At 40.7% G+C, this 23264-nt stretch overlaps 4 protein-coding genes across 4 annotated transcripts; 2 read left to right on the forward strand and 2 right to left on the reverse strand.

Annotated features, from left to right (window-relative positions):
• Positions 1 to 2193: 2193 nt before the first annotated feature.
• LOC125221895 (KH domain-containing protein HEN4-like) lies at positions 2194 to 6522 on the forward strand. The gene is made up of 7 exons (XM_048124214.1): positions 2194 to 2953; positions 4116 to 4544; positions 4629 to 4901; positions 5142 to 5432; positions 5519 to 5601; positions 5978 to 6092; positions 6251 to 6522. Exons 1-7 carry the CDS (start codon positions 2381 to 2383, stop codon positions 6383 to 6385), a joined length of 1899 nt encoding a protein of 632 aa, XP_047980171.1. The 5' UTR covers positions 2194 to 2380; the 3' UTR covers positions 6386 to 6522.
• Positions 6523 to 6658: 136 nt separating this feature from the next.
• On the reverse strand, positions 6659 to 8058 carry LOC125221896 (costars family protein At4g33640). Its single transcript, XM_048124215.1, has 2 exons — positions 7904 to 8058; positions 6659 to 6993 (listed from the first exon to the last, which is right to left on the reverse strand). The coding sequence occupies exons 1-2, from the start codon at positions 7982 to 7984 to the stop codon at positions 6799 to 6801; spliced, it is 276 nt and encodes a 91-aa protein (XP_047980172.1). The 5' UTR covers positions 7985 to 8058; the 3' UTR covers positions 6659 to 6798.
• Positions 8059 to 9647: 1589 nt separating this feature from the next.
• LOC125218181 (GATA transcription factor 24-like) lies at positions 9648 to 13362 on the forward strand. The gene is made up of 7 exons (XM_048119804.1): positions 9648 to 9987; positions 10762 to 10845; positions 10936 to 11069; positions 11776 to 11886; positions 12077 to 12182; positions 12804 to 12860; positions 12945 to 13362. Exons 1-7 carry the CDS (start codon positions 9697 to 9699, stop codon positions 13023 to 13025), a joined length of 864 nt encoding a protein of 287 aa, XP_047975761.1. The 5' UTR covers positions 9648 to 9696; the 3' UTR covers positions 13026 to 13362.
• A 931-nt stretch (positions 13363 to 14293) lies between these two features.
• Positions 14294 to 20418, reverse strand: LOC125185568 (receptor-like protein kinase FERONIA). The gene is made up of 2 exons (XM_048082122.1): positions 17989 to 20418; positions 14294 to 16181 (listed from the first exon to the last, which is right to left on the reverse strand). The coding sequence occupies exons 1-2, from the start codon at positions 20341 to 20343 to the stop codon at positions 14337 to 14339; spliced, it is 4200 nt and encodes a 1399-aa protein (XP_047938079.1). The 5' UTR covers positions 20344 to 20418; the 3' UTR covers positions 14294 to 14336.
• Positions 20419 to 23264: the final 2846 nt, after the last annotated feature.

The raw sequence follows: 23264 nt of genomic DNA on the forward strand, positions 1-23264 counted from the left end.
TTCGGGCGAAAAAAAAACCGAAAAACCGAATTATATTTTAAATATAATATTATATATATTTATTCTATTAATTTAATATATTATATCATATATAATATATATATATATATATATTCTTTTAATATATTTTATATAATATGTATTATATATATTCTATTAGTTTTATATTATATATATTTATATTCTATTAGTATATATAAAATAAAATAAGTTATATATATATTAATATATACTATTTTTTTTGGTTTTTCGATTTTTTTTTTAAATTTCAGTTTTTCGGTTTTGTTCGGTTTTTGAAGTTCGGTTTTTGGTTTTTTGGATTTCAGTTTTTCGATTTTTCGGTTCGATTCGTTGGATTTTGAACTAAATTCGGTTTTTTGGGTTTGGTTCGGTTTTGACAAAAAACCGAACCGAAACTCGAATGCTCACCCCTAGGTATCAGGATCAAATTAATGTATAAAATAAAAATAAATAATGCTAATGTGGATTAATTGAGAGTACAAACAAATCATGCCTTAACACTTGGTCATATTTGATTAAATTAAATACTATCATGATGAAAAAGATGCCAAGAACTTAAGTCTATGTTACGACACAAGACAATTCACAAGTTAGGCATGACTTTACTAATACTAGTGTGAGAAAATGGAAATCCACTCACTAAATTGTTGAATACTATAACTAGTAAATCAAATTTATTTACACTCCAATCCCATCATTCCTTGGATGAATTGAATAGTTGATGTCCTCTCTCTGTCTCAAGGAATCTCTGTCTCAAGGAAGACCTCTTCCTTGGACGGCATGAGATTTTATTCAATTTTATTTTATGTGTTAAGCGAAGAAAATAACTAAAAGAGAGAGAATAAAGTAGAAATAAATGTGTTTTTATTTAGTAATGAATCATTTTAGTTATGACAAACCAAAAATAAAAATGAGTCATCTTCAGTGAGAGTGAAGAAGTACAATGCTAACTAGATAAAGTGGTGGATTGGATATGAAAACAATGATGGAAAGTATTAACACAATGGAATGTGAATTTTGTATATTAATTTTATATTAATTTTAATAAAATAAATTAGTAGACGGTGAGATTTATACGTGAAATATAGTAAAGTGCGAGAGAATACAATTTGACAATGGCGTGGAGCAAAAATCTAAGATTGAACCATCTAATTTGTAGTATTGTTTTCTACAATTGCATTGGTTGCTTCATCAAATAGGTCGATCATGTGATCACAAATCAAAATTTACCTTGTCACTAATTGACCACATGTTTGATTATTATACATATTGATCATTAAAATACACCTAATTTATACTCTCATTCGTTCCATAGTAATAAAATCATTTTGTCATTTTAATATGTTTCGTAGTAATAGAGTTTTTTTCCTTTTTAGTAAAAATCTACATTTTTCAACACCTACTTTACTGTCTCTTACTTTATTCTCTCTTTGTCCCTTTACCTTTTTCATTTTCTACTTTAGAGCATCCACAATGGCGTCTAGCGCATCGGCTAGCCGATCCGCGTCGCTAGCCGGTCGGCTAGCCGAACCATTGTAATCGGCCAGCGGCTTTTCGACAAAAAAACCGGCGAGCGCTGGCCTCCATTGCAGGCCGGCGATCGGCCAGCGCAATTATTTATTTTTTTTTTATAAATTTTTTGAAACACTATATATACGCGTTTTTAGTTTCATTTTCATTTGCACCACTTGTTTTAACGAGTTTTTTCTCTCTCTAACTTTCTGTGGAAGTCCAGTTTTTTTTTATTATGTGAGTACTTTTTTGTATTTAAATGAAATGAATGAATTTTCCCGTATATGTCTCGTAAATTTAATTCCGTAATTTATCGTACATTTAATTCCGTAAATGTAGTTGTTTTTGAATTATTTTTATTGCAGCTAGCCTTAGGCTAGCCTATTTGCTTAAAATGATGATGTGGCAGGTGGAATTTTAGTGCTGATGACGTGGCAGAGAGAGACTAGGCTGTGGCTGGCCTAAAGCCATTGTGGATGCTTTACTCTCCTTCTATAACTCACCTAACACAATTTTTCTTAATCTCCGTACCGAAAAGAAACGCCTCCATTACAATGGAACGGAGGGAGGGTTTAGGGTTTAGGGAGCGGCAGAGTATCACAAACGATGATACATACGTGTGTATACGTATCTAACGATGGAGAGCATCATGTATGTATAATGTATCTATCTTCGCTGCTCAAAATCCCCTAGCTTTTCACCATCTGCAATTCCTCAATCAATCAATGTAGAGAGAGAGAGAGAGAGAGAGAGAGAGAGAAAATGTACCAAAATCTGAAGTAGTTTCAACTTCAATGCTGAGAGTGAAAAGCAAGGCAGAAAAAGTAGCCCTATCTCCACCACCACTATGCACGGCCCCAATTCCAATTCCAACTCCACCGCCGCCGCCGCCGCCCGCCCTAATTCGAAGCCCCCTCAGCCGCCGCTCCTAATCCCCCCCGGCCACGTCGCCTTCCGCCTCCTCTGCCACGCCTCCCGCATCGGCGGCCTCATCGGCAAATCCGGCCACATCATCAAGCACCTCCAGCTCCTCACCGGCTCCCGCATCCGCGTCGAGGACCCTCCCCCCGCCTCCGACAACCGCGTCATCAGCGTCGTCGCCTCCCCCGCCGTCGTCAAGCGGATCAAGCTCTGCGCCGAGGCGGAGGGCAATGAGAGCGCCGAAATTGACGTCTCGGCGGGGCAGGAGGGGGTGGTGAGGGTGTTCGAGAGGGTGGTGCAGGTGGCGGCGGAGGGGGAGGCGGTGATCTCCGGGGTGGTTTCGTGTAGGCTGTTGGTGAGTAAGTTTCACGGGGGAGCGGTGATTGGGAAAGGGGGGAAGGTGGTGGAGAAGATTAGGAAGGATACTGGTTGTAAGATTAAGGTGTTGGCGGTGGAGAAGAATTATTCGAATTTTCCATCCATGGATGAAATCGTTGAGGTCGTTTAATTTGTTGTTTGCTTTACAATGTTGGTTGCTTTGTGTGAGCCTTTTTAAGTTTCAGTGTTTGCATTGTTTGTTTTTGTTGATGGACTGAATAATAAGCAGATAGGAGCTAGGAGCAATGAACTTGAGCATGATATGATAGGTGTTTCGGCTTTAAAATTGGAAGGAAATATCAGATGAATTTGTAGTTTAGGAGGGGTTACTTTGTGTGTTAGGATATATAGATAAAACCTAATACGACCGATGTTGGATATCTCACGTCATGTGTAGGCTTGTTGAAGTAGTTGAACACATTGTTGTACGTAGAAACATTTTGTGTTGAACCCAATCGATCTTTTCATTTATGTGATGCGTTGTTCTTTCTCAATCAGTACGGTGTTTCAATGCCTGCTGTTTTTTTATAAAAAAAATACTTCTGATGTACCATTTTTGGATTTCTTTTGAATTCTTTCGAAGTAATTTTATTTTTTTCTTTGAAAACGTTAGAACTGGAAAATACTTCTTTTTTAAATTTTGTAATTTTGTAATTGAGTTTGAACGATTCGATGTTCAAAACTTCAAATCAGTTTGGTGGGCTTCGTTGTCATGTCTGTCTTCTTTTTCTTTACGTAGTCCCTATGGTAGGGGAAAGAACTTACTTGATACGGGCCTAACATCTACGGTGCAAATGCATTTATTTTAATCTGTTATGGAAAATATATCCAATATGAAACAGATACACTCTTTGGTTAGCTTTTGTAGATATATTACTATATCTGAATGGATTTAACTTTAAAGACTCACTGCTAAGGTGTGAGGACGTGCATACTATTTGTATTTTTATATTATTAAACGATATAAATTTTCCTAACTTGCCATGTCATTTTATTTTTATAGTACTGGCACCAACGTTGTGAATATGAATGATCAGGTCCTGCTAAAATAATAGTATAAGATTATTTTCCATTTCCAAGAGGCTTTTTGACTCTACTTGTATGTTAGCTTTTTCCATTAGCATTTGATAAAAGATGTACTAAATGTGATTGATAAATTCGAATCTTTGATGTCATTGTAATTTATATCCAAGTAGTCTCCTCCCAATGATAAAAGTGGATGCTTTATATCATTTGATGAATACTGATGTGGCTAAAGGTTGTTCTTGTGGATGTCCTTGCAGATTGAAGGTCTTGGTTTGGCTGTCAAAAAAGCACTTGTTGCTGTCACTAGTCGCATTCAAGAGTGTCCACCTTCTGAGGAAACAAGATCATATCCTACCAGGCCTCTTGAATCAGAACCCTTGCCAATTCAAACTGTTGATCTGCCCCAGCAGCAGAGCCCAATACTGCAACCTACACCTTCGAACTATATAAATCATTCCTGGGGAGGAGGTACATCATTACCTGAGAAGGTTTCCTATATGAGCCCTATTTTACCACAACCAGAAGTGGTTTTTAAGATACTCTGCCCCAATGAACACGTTGGCAGCATTATTGGCAAGGGAGGATGTATCGTTAAGGCTATTCAACATGAAACTGGTGCTTCTATAAGTATTGGGTCGCCTGTAGAAAACTGTGATGAACGGTTGATAACCATTACGGCAATGGAGGTGAAGTTTGATTCCGCTGTATTGTAATTCTTAGATTTCATATGCATCAGTTGATATTTTTCTTTGGTGTGTTGTGTTTCGTAGAGTGTAGAATCTAAATACTCACCTGCACAGAAAGCAACTATTGTTGTGTTTACTAGATCCACAGAGACTGGTCTTTTGAAGGGATTCCGTTCAGATCCAAAAGAATCACCTGTATCAGCTCGAGTTCTGTTGGCATCAAACCAAGTTGGTTGCCTACTGGGAAAAGGAGGCGCGATAATTTCAGAGATGAGAAAGATGACTAATACTAGCCTAAGGATCATTGGGGGTGACCAAGTTCCAAATTGTGCCTCTGAAAATGAAGAAGTTTTACAGGTACGACAGTTTAAGTGTGTAATAGGTCTAGGTGATAAATAGACTCACAATAGAGTCAGAAAAATTAGAAAGGTTTTTGAAGTGGCTGACTGCAGTTAATTTTATCATCCAAAATTCTGTCAAAGATTCACACAAATTAACCTTTTAAATCTGAATCATACTTCGTCCTTTAAAGTTTTATATCAATTCTCTCACCACGATTGCCACATGCATGCTGATGTCTCATTATTCTTCGCTTAGATTACAGGAGAGTTTGCTAATGTACAAGATGCTCTGTATAAGGTGACTGGTAGATTGCGAGATAATATGTTCTCCAACAGAATGTTGAATGGTAACAGGAATCGTAATTATTCAAGGACTGACAATGATGCATATGGCATCGTAAGAAACCGTCCTGCTTATGGATCACATCAATCTTTAGCTGACTCAGACAAAACCAACGAGCAAATATCCTTAACTCAGAGCATGGACCATCTTACAATTTCCAATAATAACGATCGATTGTTGACACCAAGTTCATTCACTTCAATGGTATGGTTTGATCATTAATACTTTCTTCTTTGTATCTTATTATCCATTCTCTTACTTTATGCTGGTCTGGACGAATTTGATTGCAGGCTCTCTCTGGAGTAAACCAGGGAAATATTATGGCTAATGGCAGAAGTTTAGCTACAGTTAAAAGTGGTGAAGAAATCGGCAGGTTACCACAACACACAGTTCAAAACCTTGTTGCTTAACTCTCTGGGATAGTATATTTCATTAAAAAGAGAAATGTTATATTTGCTAATTTGCCTAATCTATTACAGAATCAATGGAACTCGTAATGGATAATAGATTGTCTCGTATAAACCTAGAAATGCTAGTAAAATATCAAAGTTTTGTTGCTGTATTAAATAAAAGCATGGAATCAACAGATGAACTCCACTATATGTTGCTAAAGATTTAAAACTTTTAGAGCTTAATTGATGTCATGCTAGCTCCTTCAACCATGCTATTTATTGGCTTTTGTGCTCGTAGTAATACAAATTCGTAGTTGATGAATATTATCCTGACATTCCTTTTATATGTACAAGCAGTGGAACTAGACCCACAATCGCAGCAAATACTATGACAGTAGAGGTCGTTGTTCCTGAGGCTGCGGTTGGCTCCATATCCGGGGAGAACAATATTGATTTTGCTAGGTTGCGACAGGTAAATGGATATACCATTAAAATTGTACAAAAACTTAGATGTCGAATACAGCCCAATTTTTTAGTAGAAACCCAACAAAATTCCTTTGGGTTTATCTGCCCTTTTGCTGAGTTTCTTCAATATTTTTGACATCAAGCATTGTTTGAATGTGCCATCAGATATCTCGTGCCACGGTCATACTTCAAGAAGCTCGTCCTGGAACGACAGATAGAACAGTTGTTATATCCGGGACACCAGATGAGACGCAGGCGGCCCAAAGCCTGCTCCAAGCATTCATACTGTCTGGATCATAGCGACGAACATGACAGGTTTTTGAAGAATTTTTTATTTATTTATTAGTTTGCATCTTCTCAAACAGAGGAGCTGCCAAACTAGTAGTGCTTATGTAAAACATTGCTCAATCTATTTCATAAGCACTTTAGTTTCTTCATGCTGCACATGCAAACCTTGGCATGACAGATTAGTACAGAATGAAGATTTTGGATTCATGTGTTTATAGTTACACCAACCGCATTATATCTCCATAATTTCTTGACTCAATGCATAAATGGTCGAACACGCCATAATTCAGAAACTCGAAATACATAAAACAATAAACGCAGCAAGTAGCATCCATTTTACATCATGGTAGATACAACACAGATTTCACAAAATAGGGAAAAACGACGTGCTCGTCCAAGCTGTAAGGATTTTATACCACATCCTTTTAGGTACTCGCAGCTGCATCACTTGGCACTGCTTCTGCTTTCAGCTTGATCTCAACGTTGTCATGGACTCCCTGCAACAGCAGCTCCCCATCGTATGTGACAAGTTTTCGCTTCTTTGCTGCACGCAGTGTTCCAACTAGAGCTTCAAAGATGTTAGCGCATCTATCATCATTAAATAGCACACCAAATGTAACCTGCATAAGTAAGAATGATGCCCAGGTAAGAAAGCATGCCTCTGTCTATAAATTCAAAAAGGTGTCTTCTTTGTATTGTGTGATGGAGAAGAATGAATCTATGAGATAAAGGTGGGAAACAAAGTTGCCATACATAGAGCTTTCATTAGAATAATTAGGTAATCCAACCTTCTCCAACACTTGCACACCCTAATTCTATTGTTTCTGATTCAATTTGTAATGAAAGGAAGGTAATACTCCATATATCTTGTCACCTACAAAATGAGAAAGGAGCATGTTTCTAAAAGCATCTCTTGCTAATGCCCTTTGACAGAGACTTTCTTTATGAGCAGCAAGTAATCATAAAGTAAATCAACATAATCTACTTTCAAAACTGCAAATTGGTCGGTAACGGCGATCGATTTGCTGCTATGATGAAGAAAAGTGCATAATTTGAAGACGAAATACGAAGCAGTAATCTATATTTGGTTGATCTCTAGCTCAAATTCTCATCATCATCGATCACCGAACAAGCAATACAGTGACGGATCAAGGCATCATCGACACCAGACGGTAGGCCTCAAGTTATTTCAGTATAATGAAATCTATCTATAGCACAAAAAATACTCAGCACTCTTTTGATCCTACTTTTCCGATCAATCATTTTGTGAATCTCAATACTGTGACCAGCAAAATCTAGAAGGCATGCGATGCGATCACATAAATCTCATGAGCAACCACAAAACGCCTAGATCTACGAATTCAGAAAATAAAATCAGGATAAATCGGATGATACAGCCGCACAATCGGAGCTGCGGAAAGCATCGAGCTAGGGAAATTGAGGCGGATGTGGATCCGAAGCGCAATAATACAGAAATTGGAGCATAATAGAGGAATTGAAAAGAGATGGAGAAATGCGAGGAGAGAGAACCGTGTAGGAGCCGTCGGATTGAGGTTTGCCGAGACGCTTGATCTCCTCTTTGAGACGCTCCACCTCTTCGTCTACGTTCATGATTTTGGATTGCGAAGATGGGATCTGGTTTCCCTTTCTAGATATTTTTCTGCTTCAATTCTGAAATGGCTTCTGTTTTTATAGTTGGTTGACGTTTTTAATTAGTATAGTGAGTACATAATTTTAGGGGAAAAAATACTGCTCCAATTTCACATGTCATGCTTTTAGTGTGTAAATTTGTCTTCACCTATTTTGTTGGAGAAATCAAAAAATTGTTAAAATAATTAAGAGTAATTGTTAACTAATAGTATTACAAACATTGACCAATACTTCTTTTTAAGTGAAATTTAAATCTGATCACAAAAATCATTAACTTTGATTGTGTTTGGGATTTCAGTAGTTCTCGATTTTAGCAAAATTGAATCATACATAATCGATAGTATAGTTGTACTAAACGTTCCAAATAGTTATAACTTGTAAATGACGTCTAAATAAATAAAATCAGGTCCATGTCCAAAAATTTACTTAGACAAAATTTCATATTGTTTGATACTCAAATTTGTTAATGATCTTCATCGAATTTCTTCCTCTTATTTAGTTAGATTTGGTTCGGCAAAAGCTATTATTATAGTCAAAAAGTTACTCCACTACATGGTTTGATGGCAAGACAAATAGCTAGCTTTTTTTTTTCGTGAGTGAAGTACACTCCCTCCATCCCTCGAATAGAAGTCACATTTGGTATGAACATGAATTTTAAGAAATGTATGGAATAATAAGTTAGAAAAGTTAATAGAATATAAGACCATTTTTTATATTGATTTTATAATAAAATATGAGTAAAGTGAGTTAATGGAATGTGAGACATACTTATTATCTAAATTAAAAGTAAAATGTGACTCTTACGGTTATTGTTGGTACATATGCTAAAATGTGATTACATAATGGAATGCCTTTGCGGTTGTCGTGAAACTTTCTAAGGTTTTGTTCAACATTAAGATTGGAGATGATTGCACCCTAAAATTATTCCTCTCTTTTTTGGTCTTAGACGATAAATATATAGTAGTATTAGAAACACGTCTTATTTAATAAAAAAAAAGGGATATTGACACTAAATGTCAAGAAATTTTCAAAAAGTTGATTTTTCCTACGAACTCTGAAATTGACAAATAATATCACGAACTTTACTCTAAGTTTGTTATTTCCCACCAGTGAAAAAGTTCCGGCTATATTAATAGATTGAAGAACAAATTTGGAGGATGTGCTTCAAGAAAAACTATTCTCAAAGTTAAAAAATCTTGAAGTTGTTGTCGAGAAATTATAAAAAAAATCTGTATCATTATATTATTTGCCGAAATTTTTCCATTGGTAAAAAATAATAAACTCAGGGTAAAGTTCGTGATATTATTTATCAATTGCAAAATTCTTGAGAAAAATTCAACTTTTTAAAAGGATCATTATACCGTATTAGACTATTTTGGCACGGGCTGTCGGCTTAACTAAGCCCATTTATTCACATTTTCTACTACCCAATATTTTCAACTCATATACCTAAATCATTTAATTGTGCAGATTATAAATTATAGCCAGCATACCATACCACACCACTGTGGGCCCTAGAGAGGGCAAATCCCACAAAATCTCCAAATTTGTTAATCACAATTAAACTAATTAATTATCCACGACATTCTTCGATTAAATAAATAAAAAAAATTAATGGCGTTCGTAAAAATACAAGAGAGTTGACTGAGGAAGGAGGAGGCAGCCAAATCTCCATGTACGGAACGCCACACCCCTCCGCCATGAATGACGCCGCCGCCGACCACCCCGCGCCCCACCTCGACGACGGAAACGACGCCGACGACATCGACAACGACCCCGACGGCACCACCAGCCACCACCCCTCTTCCGAGATCAGGTACGACGCGGCCCACTCGCCGCACGCCCTCGCCGCCCTCGACACGGCCCTCTACGCCCCCGATTTGACGGCGGAGCCGCCCGCCGACCAGCTCACCCTCTCCTTTCAGGGCGAAGTTTATGTCTTCGACTCTGTTTCCCCTGATAAGGTGTTTGTTGATTGATTGCCCCCTTTTTGCGTGTGTTCAATGTGGGGGATTTTGTGGTTGTGATTTGAATTGAGTTTAGGCCTTGATTGCGTTGGCGTTTTTTCGTTGATTTTCCCAATTCGAGATTGCAGTGAGGTGTGTGAATTTGGAGTTAGTGGAGATTGTGATTGTGATTGGCGTGGGGAAAATTGGATTAGGGTTACTGGATTTTCTGGAAGTTAATTGTTGTTTTACAATTCGTTAGGATTTGGGGGAATTTTTTGGGTCCTATTGCAATTTCGGAGCTCGAATTTTTGCGTGTATTTGGAGGCCTTGTGATGTGTTCTGCAAGGATTTTTTTTTTCTTGGTTGTAATTGCTTCCATTTTTTTATTATTGATGTTTCCTTGATTTTTTAAAGTTAGTGTAGATTGTGATTGTGATTGTGATTGGTGTGGAGGATATTGAATTGGGGTTATTGATTTTTCTGAAAGTTAGTTCTTGTTATGCAATTGGTTGAGAATTGGGGGGATTCTTGAGCTATGTTGCGATTTCGGAACTCGAATTTTTATGTGTATTGTGAGGGCTAGAAGGCCTTGTGATGGGTTCTCCAAGGATTTGAAGTTAGTGTAGATTGTGATTGTGATTGTGATTGGTGTGGAACATTGTGATTTGGGGGAATTCTTGAGTTCTGTTGCGATTTCGGAACTCCAATTTCTCTGTGTATTGGGAGGGCTAGAAGGCCTCGTGATGTTTTATGCAAGGATTGTAATTGTGTTGTTTATTGATGCTTCAGGTTCAGGCAGTTTTGTTATTGTTGGGTGGGTACGAAGTGCCGACTGGTATTCCTACCCCGGGGATGACACCTCAGAACCATAGGGTATGATTGGTGTGACTTTCAAGAACTCAGATTTCTCAACTTGGTAACTGATTTATCGTTTGTTTACTCCTTGGCATGTACTTTAAGCAGAACGTGGGTGATTATCCAGCAAGGTCGAGTCAGCCTCAGAGGGCTGCCTCTTTGAACCGGTTTAGAGAGAAGAGGAAAGAACGGTGTTTTGAAAAGAAGATCCGTTATACAGTTCGCAAAGAAGTTGCCCTCAGGTTGTAATGAGATTGAGATTGTTCAATAAGTGTCGACTGTTTTTGTTGGATCATGTTTCTGGTTGAACCTTTTTTATGATTATGTGCAGTATAAGTTTCGTGGAACCATTCTCAAATATTCAGTGGTCTTCTAATTGCAGTTCCTTACTCTAACTGCTTCAAGTAGATATATTTTGTACTCCCTACGTCCCACGGAAGATGACCCCTTCCTTAATGCAACTTTATTTTTTGTGTTAAGTAGAGAGAGGGAATGAAATAGAGATAAAAAGGTGTTTATTTTTAGTAATAGGTCATCTTGGTTGGGACAAACCAAAAAAGGGAAGTGGGTCATCTTCGGTGGGACGGAGGGAGTACGTGCTTTCTCTTTATTACTGTAAATCAAATCGAAAAGCAATATAACTTGCTTTTTTTGTTCCTTTTGTTTCAGCACATTGTTGCGTTATATGCTTGTAGATAATGGTTTCGCAAACAAATGAAGGTTCTGTTCGAGTTGTTGCTGCTTTTTTACCTTAATACCTTGTATAGCGGACTGAATTTTTAAATTTTACTTATTAAATAGGAATTATTGTCTGAAATGGTATACGATGTGCCTGGAAGAGATTTATTTGCATGTTTTGTAGATTGGGCTAACTCAACCAACTTATTCATATAATCCGTATTATATATTAAAATGTCATATTTATCTCATGCTTATGCCATCTTCCAGGATGCAGCGTAAGAAAGGTCAGTTCACGTCATCAAAATCAGTGCTTGACGAACCGGGATCATGTTCTGCTGATTGGAATGGGAATCCTGGCCCGGAAGAGCCGGAAACCTCGTGAGTGCCTCTAAATTTAGTATCTTTATGGTTTGTATTTTTTAGCTGGTGAATCTTAATGGCTTTTATGCTTCCTGGCCGTTATATTAATGATATAAGCTGCCTTTGAATTGACGTCTGAAGCAGTTACCTTCTCAGTTTGTTACTTGATGACTTCCTTTGAAACACTTCTCTTGCTCGATTTCAACAGATGCACACATTGTGGGATCAGCTCAAAAGCCACTCCTATGATGCGACGTGGACCGGACGGGCCAAGAACTTTTTGTAACGCTTGTGGTCTCAAGTGGGCCAGCAAGGTATGTATGTGTGTGCCATTCGACAAACGTAGCTTTTCCATTTGTGTATAGTAGCTCAAACATGAGTTTTTCCATTCTATTTTCTAATTGAAAATATTCATTTTCTGAATGAAAGTTTCAATTTTCACACAAATAATTATATTTTGTCGTTTAGCTCGTAATATTTGATCATCGAAACAAGCTTGGTGCTTCACTATAATTTGGAATCACTAAATAATAGTCGTTGGAGAGATTCTTTTTTTTTCATACGAATGCATATGGCATTCTAGCAATCTTTCTTTATAGCACCTTTTATATCATGGAAATTGTCCATTGTATCGTAAAAAATTACACGGGACTGACTAAATAAAATTATTTGCCAGTAAAATTTACTGATTTGTAATTTTCTAATAATACCTTCATCACCGACAATTATGTCATTTTTGTCTCCCGGAGATGAATGGATCGAATGAACATGTCACCGTTTGCCTCTTGAGTTCATAGTACCTGATTAACGTAGTCGTCCTTTTAACTATCTTTAGAAATCTTCCCATCTCCTTTTTCCTGTCGAGTAACTGAAATCCTCTTTTTACAAGTTTTAATACACCTCGTTTGGTTAAACATCGAATGCCTGATTTGCAGGGAGTTTTGAGGGACCTGACAAAGGTTCCCATAATAATGCAGCAGCATCCTATGAAGGTTAGTGGCTATCAACAGTAGTATTAAATTGTAAGGCTGAGCTATGCGTTTCTTACGCCTTGTTTTCACTCTTCTCATTGACAGCTCGATGGGGAAACTAATGGCGAGAACCCCGGCATAACCCCTTCCAACATGATCACATCTTCCTGTGGCGGCGACAACTAATCCTCTAGTATCAATGTGCCTGTTGAAATTCCAACAGTAATCTGCATCGGCTCGAGTCACCTGTAAGAAATCTCTCAACTTGGGATTGTGCTTATACCGTCGAGGCGGATATGCACGTGATGCCTCCTCTAAACTGGTACGGCCTGATTCGACATTCATTGTTCCTTGTGGTGGAGAGAAACGGATGATGCCATTCTGTTTTAGAATTTTGAACAAGAGATGTAAATATTCGTTTGGATTAGTGTTCTAGTAATCAATATGCTTAGGATTGTGGGGTGTTTGAGAGATTGCTGTTTGCAACCATATCTTTATTTAATCTATATTTGATTTGCATCCATACCTTCATTTTTTATGTAAATTGAAATCAGTATGTTCAAAGATATTGGTGTGTGCGTGTGAAAGAATAAGATATTCAAATGTGGGTCTCCTATTTTACTAAAAATTTTACTAATAAAATGTGAGTTAAATAAGTTATTGAAATGCAGAGCATTTACCATTTATTGTAGAAGTGAACTGAGTTCCTAATGGCCGATGGACCGAAAGGTGAATCGAGATTTTTAATCACGGACTGAGTCACGGAGGGACCTACTACTCTCTCTGGCCACGAAAAATAGTTCTATTTTGCTATTTTAGTATGTCCACGAAAAACAGCCTCATTCTTATTACTTTTTTTCTTCTTTCGTATACTTTACCCATTTTTTTCTCTGCACTCTTATACTATCAATTTTTCATTAAAACTCGTGTCGTCCTCAACTGCGACTATTTTGTTCGGCAGTTGCTCAGCGCGCAATAGGTGCGCCCAGCCCGTGCCTGGCGGCCTGGCCCGTGCTCTCGGGCGCCCCTCCCCATCCCCCACGGCTCAGCTGTTGCAATGCTGCCCTTCCTGACCGCCGTCCCGCAAGGCGGTGGCTAGGGCGGTATTGCCAATGCTCTTAAGCTTCTAACTTCTGGCAATTAAAGTGATAGGATATGAAATAAGTGGAGCCAAAGACTTGCAAGTCTTTGCATCACTTGGAACAAGTCAATGGTTTTCTATGAAACAGTTGTTTCTCATAGGACCATGTTGCCTATAGGGATGTCCATGAAATTACGGGCTGACTGCCTGACTCAGTCAGTTCGTTATTCGAGTGGGGATTGATCCGAACTCCGATGGGCTGACTACTCTATTTTTGGCTTTATTTGACAACGGGTTCAACACTTTTTATTAACTTGTTTTATTGCAAAGCGAACACGGAATACAATTCCTTAGTTTCAAGTCAAGTGGAAGATACAATGAAATTTCTAAATTCAAAAAGCATGATGTGTGTAGTCCTATTGTAATGCCATGGCTAACTCAAGGCCTTTAACTACATCTCCCATGGCAGGCCTCTCTTGCGGCTGTAAATGTAAGCATCTGCCTCCGATTCCAACAAACGCTTCCAAACATGCTGCTGAAATCTGCCCTGTCAAGCTCTGGTCAATCAGCTGATCCAGTTTCCCCTCTTGTATGCAATACCGAGCCCACCCGGCTAGGCTATGTTGCTCCTCCTCGAGTCTCATGTCCACTGCACCTCTTCCAGATATAACTTCGAATAAAACCACCCCGAAAGCATATACATCAGACTTACTCGTCAGTTTACCGGTAGTGTAGTACTTTGGATCCAAGTATCCGAACGTGCCTTTCACGTTGGTGCTGATGTGAGTGAATGACTGATTTTCTGGTCCCATTTTGGACAGTCCAAAATCTGAGATTTTCGCCACCCATTTCCCGTCAAGTAGGATGTTGGTGGACTTAACGTCGCGGTGGATGATGGCGTGCTTGGTGCCAGTGTGGAGGTAGTCCAGTCCCTTGGCAGCGCCTAGACAGATTTGGAGGCGCTGCTTCCACATTAAGGGCGAGTTGTTGGAGTTGCAGATGTGGTCGCGGAGGGTGCCATGGGCCATGTAGTCGTATACCAGGATCATCTCGCCGTTGTCGTCGCAGTAGCCTATGAGGGAGACCAAGTGGAGGTGGCGAAGCTTGGAGAGCATGTCGATCTCGGTAAGGAACTCGTGAGCGCCTTGGTTGGAGGTGGAGTTGAGTCTTTTAATTGCTACTGTTGTGGTCGCGTTGTCGATGACGCCTTTGTAGACGTTGCCAAAGCCCCCCCTGCCGATGATGAAGCTGTCGTTGAAGTTGCGGGTGGCGGCCTTGATCTCGCCGATTGACAAGTATCTGCATGTATCACAACGCAGGGATCCCCTTGTTGACTTCCGCTGCCGCCTCCGGAGAATCAAGAAAGTCACGGCTGCAACCACCACAACCACGCCGATAACACACCCCACCACACTGTAAATTACAACAGCGCCGTTTTTCTTCTTCGGTGGCGGTGGATCCATCACGAGGCCAGGGTCGGAAGCCTTCGTTGGCGGTGAATCTGTCACGGGTTGAGCCCTTTGCTGAATGGCTAAGCTTCCTGTCGTGTCGCTTACTTTGAAAATTTCTAAGCCGTTCAGCAAAGGGCCTGTCTCAAGGGAACTCGCCATACCTAGCTGAAGTTCAGCCTTTCCGCGATTTCCAACCTCTGGCAGCCATGTTATGCAGTCTCTGAAGATGGGAATATCAGGGCCACCGGCCAATGAGACGATATCGACATCTAAGACCCCGTCGTTATTGATGGTCATCGTGAACTTTCTTTCGTTCTTCTTTGTATACACAAATTCACAAAAGTGGAAGCGGAGCAGATAGAAGAATCCAGAATCAACTGCGAATCCCCACAATACACCTAGGGTGGTGTTAGATGTTGTTCTACCAGATAGGTACACTTCTTGCGGCGCGGTATAGGGAGGAGTGTTGTTGGTGTATTTGATCACAAGTTCGTTATCACGAAGCGTGGAAGCAGAATCTGCCAAGATTACGTTGCCATCATCGGGACTCCAGCCCCGAAACATGCCACCTTCTTGTATCGCAACTGTGTCGCCGCCCACGTTCAGCCTGTAAAGACTCTCCAAAGCCATGTTGGTGCTGAGATTAAACAACCCATCCCCATGTTTGATTTCCACGCCTTCTTCATCAAGGTAGAGTTTATCAGGCATTGACACAATTTCGATTCCGTTTACAAAAGCAGAAGAATTTGGATTTGGGGTGAAGGTTAAAAGGAGTCTTTGTGTTGCTCCAACACTAACAATGGAGTCAATATAAGAAAATAAAGAGGCAAATAAAATTGTGGAATACGGTAAAAAGGAAAAAATTTACTGTATGAGTAGCAAAGAGTATAAAAAAACTATTTATGCAGTTTCCTCTAATTAAATCATCATCATTCATTACATAGCAACAAGAGATAATCAAAATCTACTATAGTATTCAAATATTGAAATTTTATGGCTGGGCTACGAGTCTCTTACGCCTTGTTTTCGATCTTCTCCTTGACAGCGTGACGGGGAAACAAATGCCGAGAACCCGGGCGTATTTTAGTATATCCATAAAAAATTAGTTCATTATTATTTTTTCTCTTTTTCTCTTTATACTTTACCTACTTTTCCTTCCATTACTAATTTTTTATTAACAATGTAGTAATTTTTTATAAATGTAACTATTTTTTATGTACGGAGAAAGTAATATTATTAATTTATTATTATAAATTAAAAGAGTAATGAAACGAAATAAAAGTGATGAAACGGGTAATATTATACTCCCTCTGTCCGCGAATAAGAGTCTCGTTTTTTCATTTTAGTCTGTCCGCGAATGAGAGTCCCGGTTCACTTTTACCATAAATGGTAATAAGGTTCTACCTTCCACTAACTCATTCCACTCCTATTTCATTTAAAACTAACATATACAAGTGAGACCTTTGTTTCTACTAACTTTTTTCCACCCTCTTTCCGCCCATGAATGAGACTCGTAATAGCAAACGGAGGAGCATTACTTACTAAGTTACTATTGTAGATTTAAAAAGTAACGTAACGAACAGTTTTGACATTCCCGCACCCCTTCCAAATCTGATTTTCTTCTTCCCAAATTCAAAACCCATTTTGTCCTCAACCAATAACCACATGCTCGGCGCCCCAGCGAGGGATCAGGCGCTCTCCCTCCTCGCCGCCGCGATCAACCACGGCGATTTGGCCGTCAAGTTGTCGTCATTGAAGCAGTCCAAAGACATCCTGTTATCTGTCGAGCCGTCTCAGGTGGCGGAGCTTTTGACTAACTTAGCCGAGCTTCAGTCTTACTCCAGTCAGGAAACATCTCCTTGAGTGAGCAATGCTTGCACCAATATCTATTTTTTTTCTGTTTTCGTTTTAGTATTCATTAATGCAGTACAAAACCAAATCATGATTAGATTCTACTAGCTCATGTATAGGATGCTTTTGATTTTGTCCTTTTAATGCGATTGGTATATTTTATTTTATGAATTCACATCGTTTTTGAGCTCCTTTCTGGTTAGATACATTACACCTTAAATATCTAGTTTAATCTTAATCTCAAAACTGAAGCTTTTGGATAAATAATAGCATTAGCCTTTTCCTATGGTGTGTAATGTTAACATTGACTCCCTCCTTGGATAATCATCTTTACTCGGGAACTTCTTAACGTGACGAAACTCCGTTATTAAGTTGCATTTCCATGAGAAGGCCTGTGTCTCAACTTAAAGACATTAGTACTGCAGTTTTGGCATATTTTGATAGTCCAAGCTTGTTTCACCGTTAATTGTTGTGCTTTTAGTTGATGATGGAATAAATGGAGATATAGTAAAAGAAAAACACCACTAACATTGTCTTGTTGCAAAGTGATTCTACAACACTAAATACAATTCTTGGACTCAACTTTCAAGTAGAAAATACAATGAATTTCTACTTCAGTTTCACCCTTCATTGGCTGTACTTTCAACCTTGAGTATAATCATTAGCATTTGATTCAATTTGAACATACAGAATTGAGCATATAACCAACTTTGAGCATAGAGAAACGAGTAGTATTACATTACATGTGTTGGCTTAAGACTCAAGCAGTTCCAGCTTCTTCAACTTCTTGTATTGGGTCTGTTGCCTGTTGTAGAGCCATGGCTAACTCAAGGCCTTTAACTACATCTGCCATTGCAGGCCTCTCTTTCGGCTGAAAATGTATGCATCTGCCTCCAATTCCAACAAATGCTTCCAAACAAGCTGCTGAAATCTGCCCCGTCAAGCTGTGATCAATCAGCTGATCCAGTTTTCCCTCTTGTATGCAGAGCCGAGCCCATCCGGCTAGGCTATGTTGCTCCTCCTCAAGTCTCATGTCCACTGCAGCTCTTCCAGATACAACTTCGAATAAAACCACCCCAAAAGCATATACATCAGATTTTGTCGTCAGTTTACAGGTCGAGAAGTACTCGGGGTCTAAGTATCCGAACGTGCCTTTGACGTTGGTGCTGATGTGGGTGAATGACTCATTTTCTGGTCCCATTTTGGACAGTCCAAAATCTGAGATTTTCGCCACCCATTTCCCATCAAGTAGGATGTTGGTGGACTTGACGTCGCGATGGATTATGGCGTGCTTGGTGCCGGTGTGGAGGTAGTCCAGTCCCTTGGCGGCGCCCAGGCAGATTTGGAGGCGCTGCTTCCACATTAAGGGCGAGTTGTTGGAGTTGCAGATGTGGTCGCGGAGGGTGCCATGGGCCATGTAGTCGTATACCAGGATCATCTCGCCGTTGTCGTTGCAGTAGCCGATGAGGGAGACCAAGTGGAGGTAGCGAAGCTTGGAAAGCATGTCGATCTCAGTAAGAAACTCGCAAGTGCCTTGGTTGGAGGTGGAGTTGAGCCTTTTGATTGCTACTGTTGTGGCCGCGTTATCGATGAATCCTTTATAGACGTTGCCAAAGCCTCCCCTGCCGATGACGAAGCTGTCGTCGAAGTTGCGGGTGGCAGTCCTGATCTCGGCGATTGAGAAGTATCTGCATGTATCGCAACGCAGGGAGATGCCTGATTCCCTAGTTCCCGCAGTGGACCTTGACTTCCGTTGCCGCCAGAGAACCAAGATAGACACGGCTGCAACCACCACAATTAGGCTGATAACACTCCCCACCACAGTGTAAATCACAAAACTGTTTTTCTTCTTCATTGGCGGGTTCCCTGGTACTGAAGCCGGCGGTGAATCGATCACCAGTTCATGGTTGGATGCTGCAAAACTTGCTGTCGAATCATTGAGTTTGAAAATTTCTAATCCATTTAGCATAGCGCTGATATATCTTGGCACCAAAGATAGCCGCAGGTCTTGCTTTCCACGATTTTCTACATCAGGAACCCATGTTATGTAGTCTCTGAAGATGGGAATATCAGGGTTGCCGGCCAAGATGATGGCATCGACTGTAATATCTGCCATCTGATCATTGATTATAATTGTAAACAATGAGCCGTTTTCCTTTTTGTGAAAAAAATCACAAAAGTGGAAGCGGAGCATATAGAAGAATCCAGAATCAACCGGAAATTGCCATATTAAATTTCTGCTGACATTGGTCATTGTTCTAGCAGATTTGTATACTGCTGGCGGTGCGACATATGGAGGAGTATTGTTGGTGTAGTGGATGACAATCCCCTCGTCATGTGGCGTCCATCCATAATCGCAGCAGAATATGTAATAATCGTCAGGACTCCAGCTCCGAAACATGCCACTATCTTCTTCTATCGAAACCGAGGTGCCGCCCACATTCAACCTGTAAAGATTTTGCAAAGCCGTATTGCTGTTGAGATAAAACAACCTATCCACGAATTTGATTTCCTCGCCTTCTTCATCAAGGTAGAGTTTATCAGGTATAGACACAATTTCAATTCCGTTTACGAAAGCATAAGATTTCAGACTGGGGATGAAGGTTAAATCGAGTCTTTGGGTTGCTCCAATGCTAATGATGAATTCCATCATAAAAGAAGGTCGTTTTAAACTCTTGGAATAAAGGAAAGCACTGAAGTGTGTAAACAGGGTGAAGGAATTGGCATTGACAGAGAAGAGAGATTGACTAGTGTTGGCGTCGGAATAGATGCTGGGGTACATGTAAAGGCGGAGGAATTTCTGGCCTCGACTGAGGGGGAAATTGTATGTGAAAGGGGAATGGAAAACACGAGCCGTCTTGTAAGGGACTGCAGGAACCCAAGGATCCATAGTGAGAGCTTCGGAAGCTGAAGATATGGGAGCGTTTGATGGCACGTATTTTGAACCTTGATCACTGTCCCAGCTCCGATGGTAGATGTCTTTTGTGATTGTTGATGCGCCGCAGCTTAGGAGGATTACTTCTGTGGCGTTGTACGCTGTGGCGGAGGCAGCGCTGCTGGTCATTTTGATTGTTGAATATATACAGATGAAGAAGAACAAGTATAAAGGGTGGAACATCATCGTTTTAGGTTTGTTTGTGCTTTTTTTGGCATGAAAATACTGGCAATTAAATTGCTGTGCAGTCACGGGATATGGAATAAGTGATGCCGAAGACTTGGAAAAGACTCTTCATTACTTTTGAACAAGTCTGTGGCTATATTTTAGCTCTTGGCTTCTCTCCAATCAATTTAGCAAAAACCCCACTAACAGGACTATATTTTTATGTCGTTTTGATTTAGAGATCTATATTTTAGCTCTCTGAATCAAAAGGACATAAAAATAGATTGTTGATCAAGTATTGAATCAAAAGGATAGGAATGATGTGACTAAGAATGTAGATTTCGAGGATTCGTGGTCGAATCCTTTTGAAGAAGGAGATTATGATATGATCCTCGTTTCGATCCCGAAGCTACGCACTAAAAGAGGAAACATATATTGGCCCGAAGTCTTAAGTTGGCAAGACCCGGAATATATTATTCGATAAATTGAATTTTTATTATATTATATTTGTTAAATAATTAAGAATATGCACCTGCATGAAATAGTTGAGATTTAGCCTAAGTGCATCTCCAATGCAAATAGGTCAGCCATAGACCAGCCACTCTTTCTCCCTGCCACGTCAGCAGCACTAAAAATTCACCTGCCACATCAGATTTAGGCCAGCCGCAATAAAAATAATTCAAAAAATACTACATTTACGGAATTAAAATTACGATTAAATTACGGAATTAAATTTACGACACAGATACGGGAAAAATAATTCATTTCATTAAAAAAAAGTACAAAGATTAAAAAAATAATACATGATTTTTTTTTTTAAAAAAGGGCTTCCACACACGATCCCCGCCACTCTTTACTCCTCGTCGCCGTCGCCGCCACCACCCGGGGTATCTAAGCCCACGTCGGAACCCCCCATCTGTGCCCTCGCGGCATTCAAATCAATCCGCATGCTCTCGAGCATCGAGTGAAGAAACATCTTCTCCGTGGGGTCAATGGCGGCCCTCCAATCTTGGAAGACCTTGTACATCTGCTCCCGCATTTTTTGACGCGAGAAGGTGTACTCGTGTGGGGGGGTGCCGAGATGACCTCCTGGGGCGATAGGGGGGATCCCCCCTTGCTGCCCGTTGCGTCCGCTTTTGTCCAACCGGACGAGGGCGACGAGCAAAGGATGGAGGAGCCGGAAACTCCTCAGCATCCGGGGGGAGGTCGTGGGATCCGCCGCTGCTGCCGTTGCAGTTGCCGGAATAGTTCAGCCTCTGCTTCTTCGGCCACCCAGCGTCGCACCCCGCCCGGAACTTCTCGGAGTCCTTCAGCAACACATAGCATTCCCAGAAGTGGAAATCCTTGTACTTCCCCGCCAAGGGGAAGTGACTCTCCGCTATCTTCCGGGCGTCCTCCTCATTCTGCCCACTACCTAGCTGACGGAGGCTGTTGGCGTACAACCCTGAAAAACGGCCAACCGTGGCCCTGATGCGCTCCCACCCCTTCCGACACTCCTCCCCGCTGAAGTCCTTCCCGTGCGGGCAGTTCCTCCTGCAGCTCTAATCTTCGCCCACATGTTGACGACCCGCTGGTTGTTCGCAACCAGCGGATCGTCGCACACCTCCAACCACGCCTTGGCCACCCCGGCGTACTCATCCTCCGTCCACTTCCGCCGGGCGAGGGTGTCGTCAACATCGGGCTGCGACTACTCGCCGACCGCCTTGGCCTTACCCTTCGTCTTCTTCTTCTTCTTCGCCGCAGCCTTCGCCCGTTGAACGGGAGTGTCCGGATCCCCGAGATCGATCCATGTCATGCAATGACAAAAGGTCATCGCCAAGGGTCGGCGTCTCCACTTGGGTCGACGTGTGAGACGAAGCCGTCAAAAAATCCAGAGAGGGACGATAGACCGTGTCCCCCCCCGGTGACCCCTGCATCTCGGGATGCATCTCTCCCTGCCAGAGAGGCATCATCCCCATCATCTGATGCATCATCTGCTGCTGCATCGGGGCATACCTCCCCACCCCTGCCCGCCGCTGGCCTGTCCGCCGCCCGGCATACCCCACGGCATCCCCCCTGGTTCCCACCCCCTGCGCTCCGGCCATCATCCCCATCAGCTGATTCCAAGGGACGTTAAACCCTGGGCCCATCTGCCCGCCCATCTCCGTCTCATCCAACATCTCATGGGCAACAGGCGAAGTCCGGGAGATCCACTCCCGTCGCCGGATCGGGACTCGCTTGCCAGATCCACCGCTTGATGATGCTCTTGTACAAAAATTTAGAGAGAAAGAAAACTCGTTAAAACAAGTGGTGCAAATGAAAATGAAACTAAAATCGCGTTTATATAGGTTTTTTTTAAAAAAAAAACAATATTAGGCGCTGGCCGATCGGGCCGCCACAATGGCGTCCAGCGCATCGGCCAGCGCCCACCAATCGGCGATTTCGGACTGGCCTGCTGCAATGGTTCGGCTAGCCGACCGGCTAGTGACGCGAATCGGCTAGCCGGCATTGGAGATGCTCTAAGTATAGCTTAGGATTTTTGTTTAGGAGCTGTTAGGATTTAATTAGATTTAAAGTTGTTATTTAAAATCGTTAGGCATTAGGATTAAGATTATTTTAATAGTTTTATTTTATTATGACTTATCTCACTAGGAGATTTGTTAGATTTTATATTTCATATTTTTGCCTATAAAAGGTGTGTAGTTTACGGAAGGAAAGGGGACGATTTTTTTGTGATGAATTAAAGTTGTGAGTTTTTGAGTCAAGCTTATTCTTACTCTCCTATTTCAATTACTTGTAGCAACGTGTTCGTTCTCGAAATAGTTTATCGATTTATCGATTAAATATTGTCACAGTTTTACCGGGCATGTGAGTCTTACTTTTAAAGTATTAGTTTTATAAATACTAATAAAATGTGAGTGAAAATCAGTTACTGAAATATGGGGTCCACTACCAAAATTGTT

The sequence above is a fragment of the Salvia hispanica genome, chromosome 4 (assembly GCF_023119035.1).
Source record: "Salvia hispanica cultivar TCC Black 2014 chromosome 4, UniMelb_Shisp_WGS_1.0, whole genome shotgun sequence".
NCBI lineage: Eukaryota > Viridiplantae > Streptophyta > Magnoliopsida > Lamiales > Lamiaceae > Salvia > Salvia hispanica.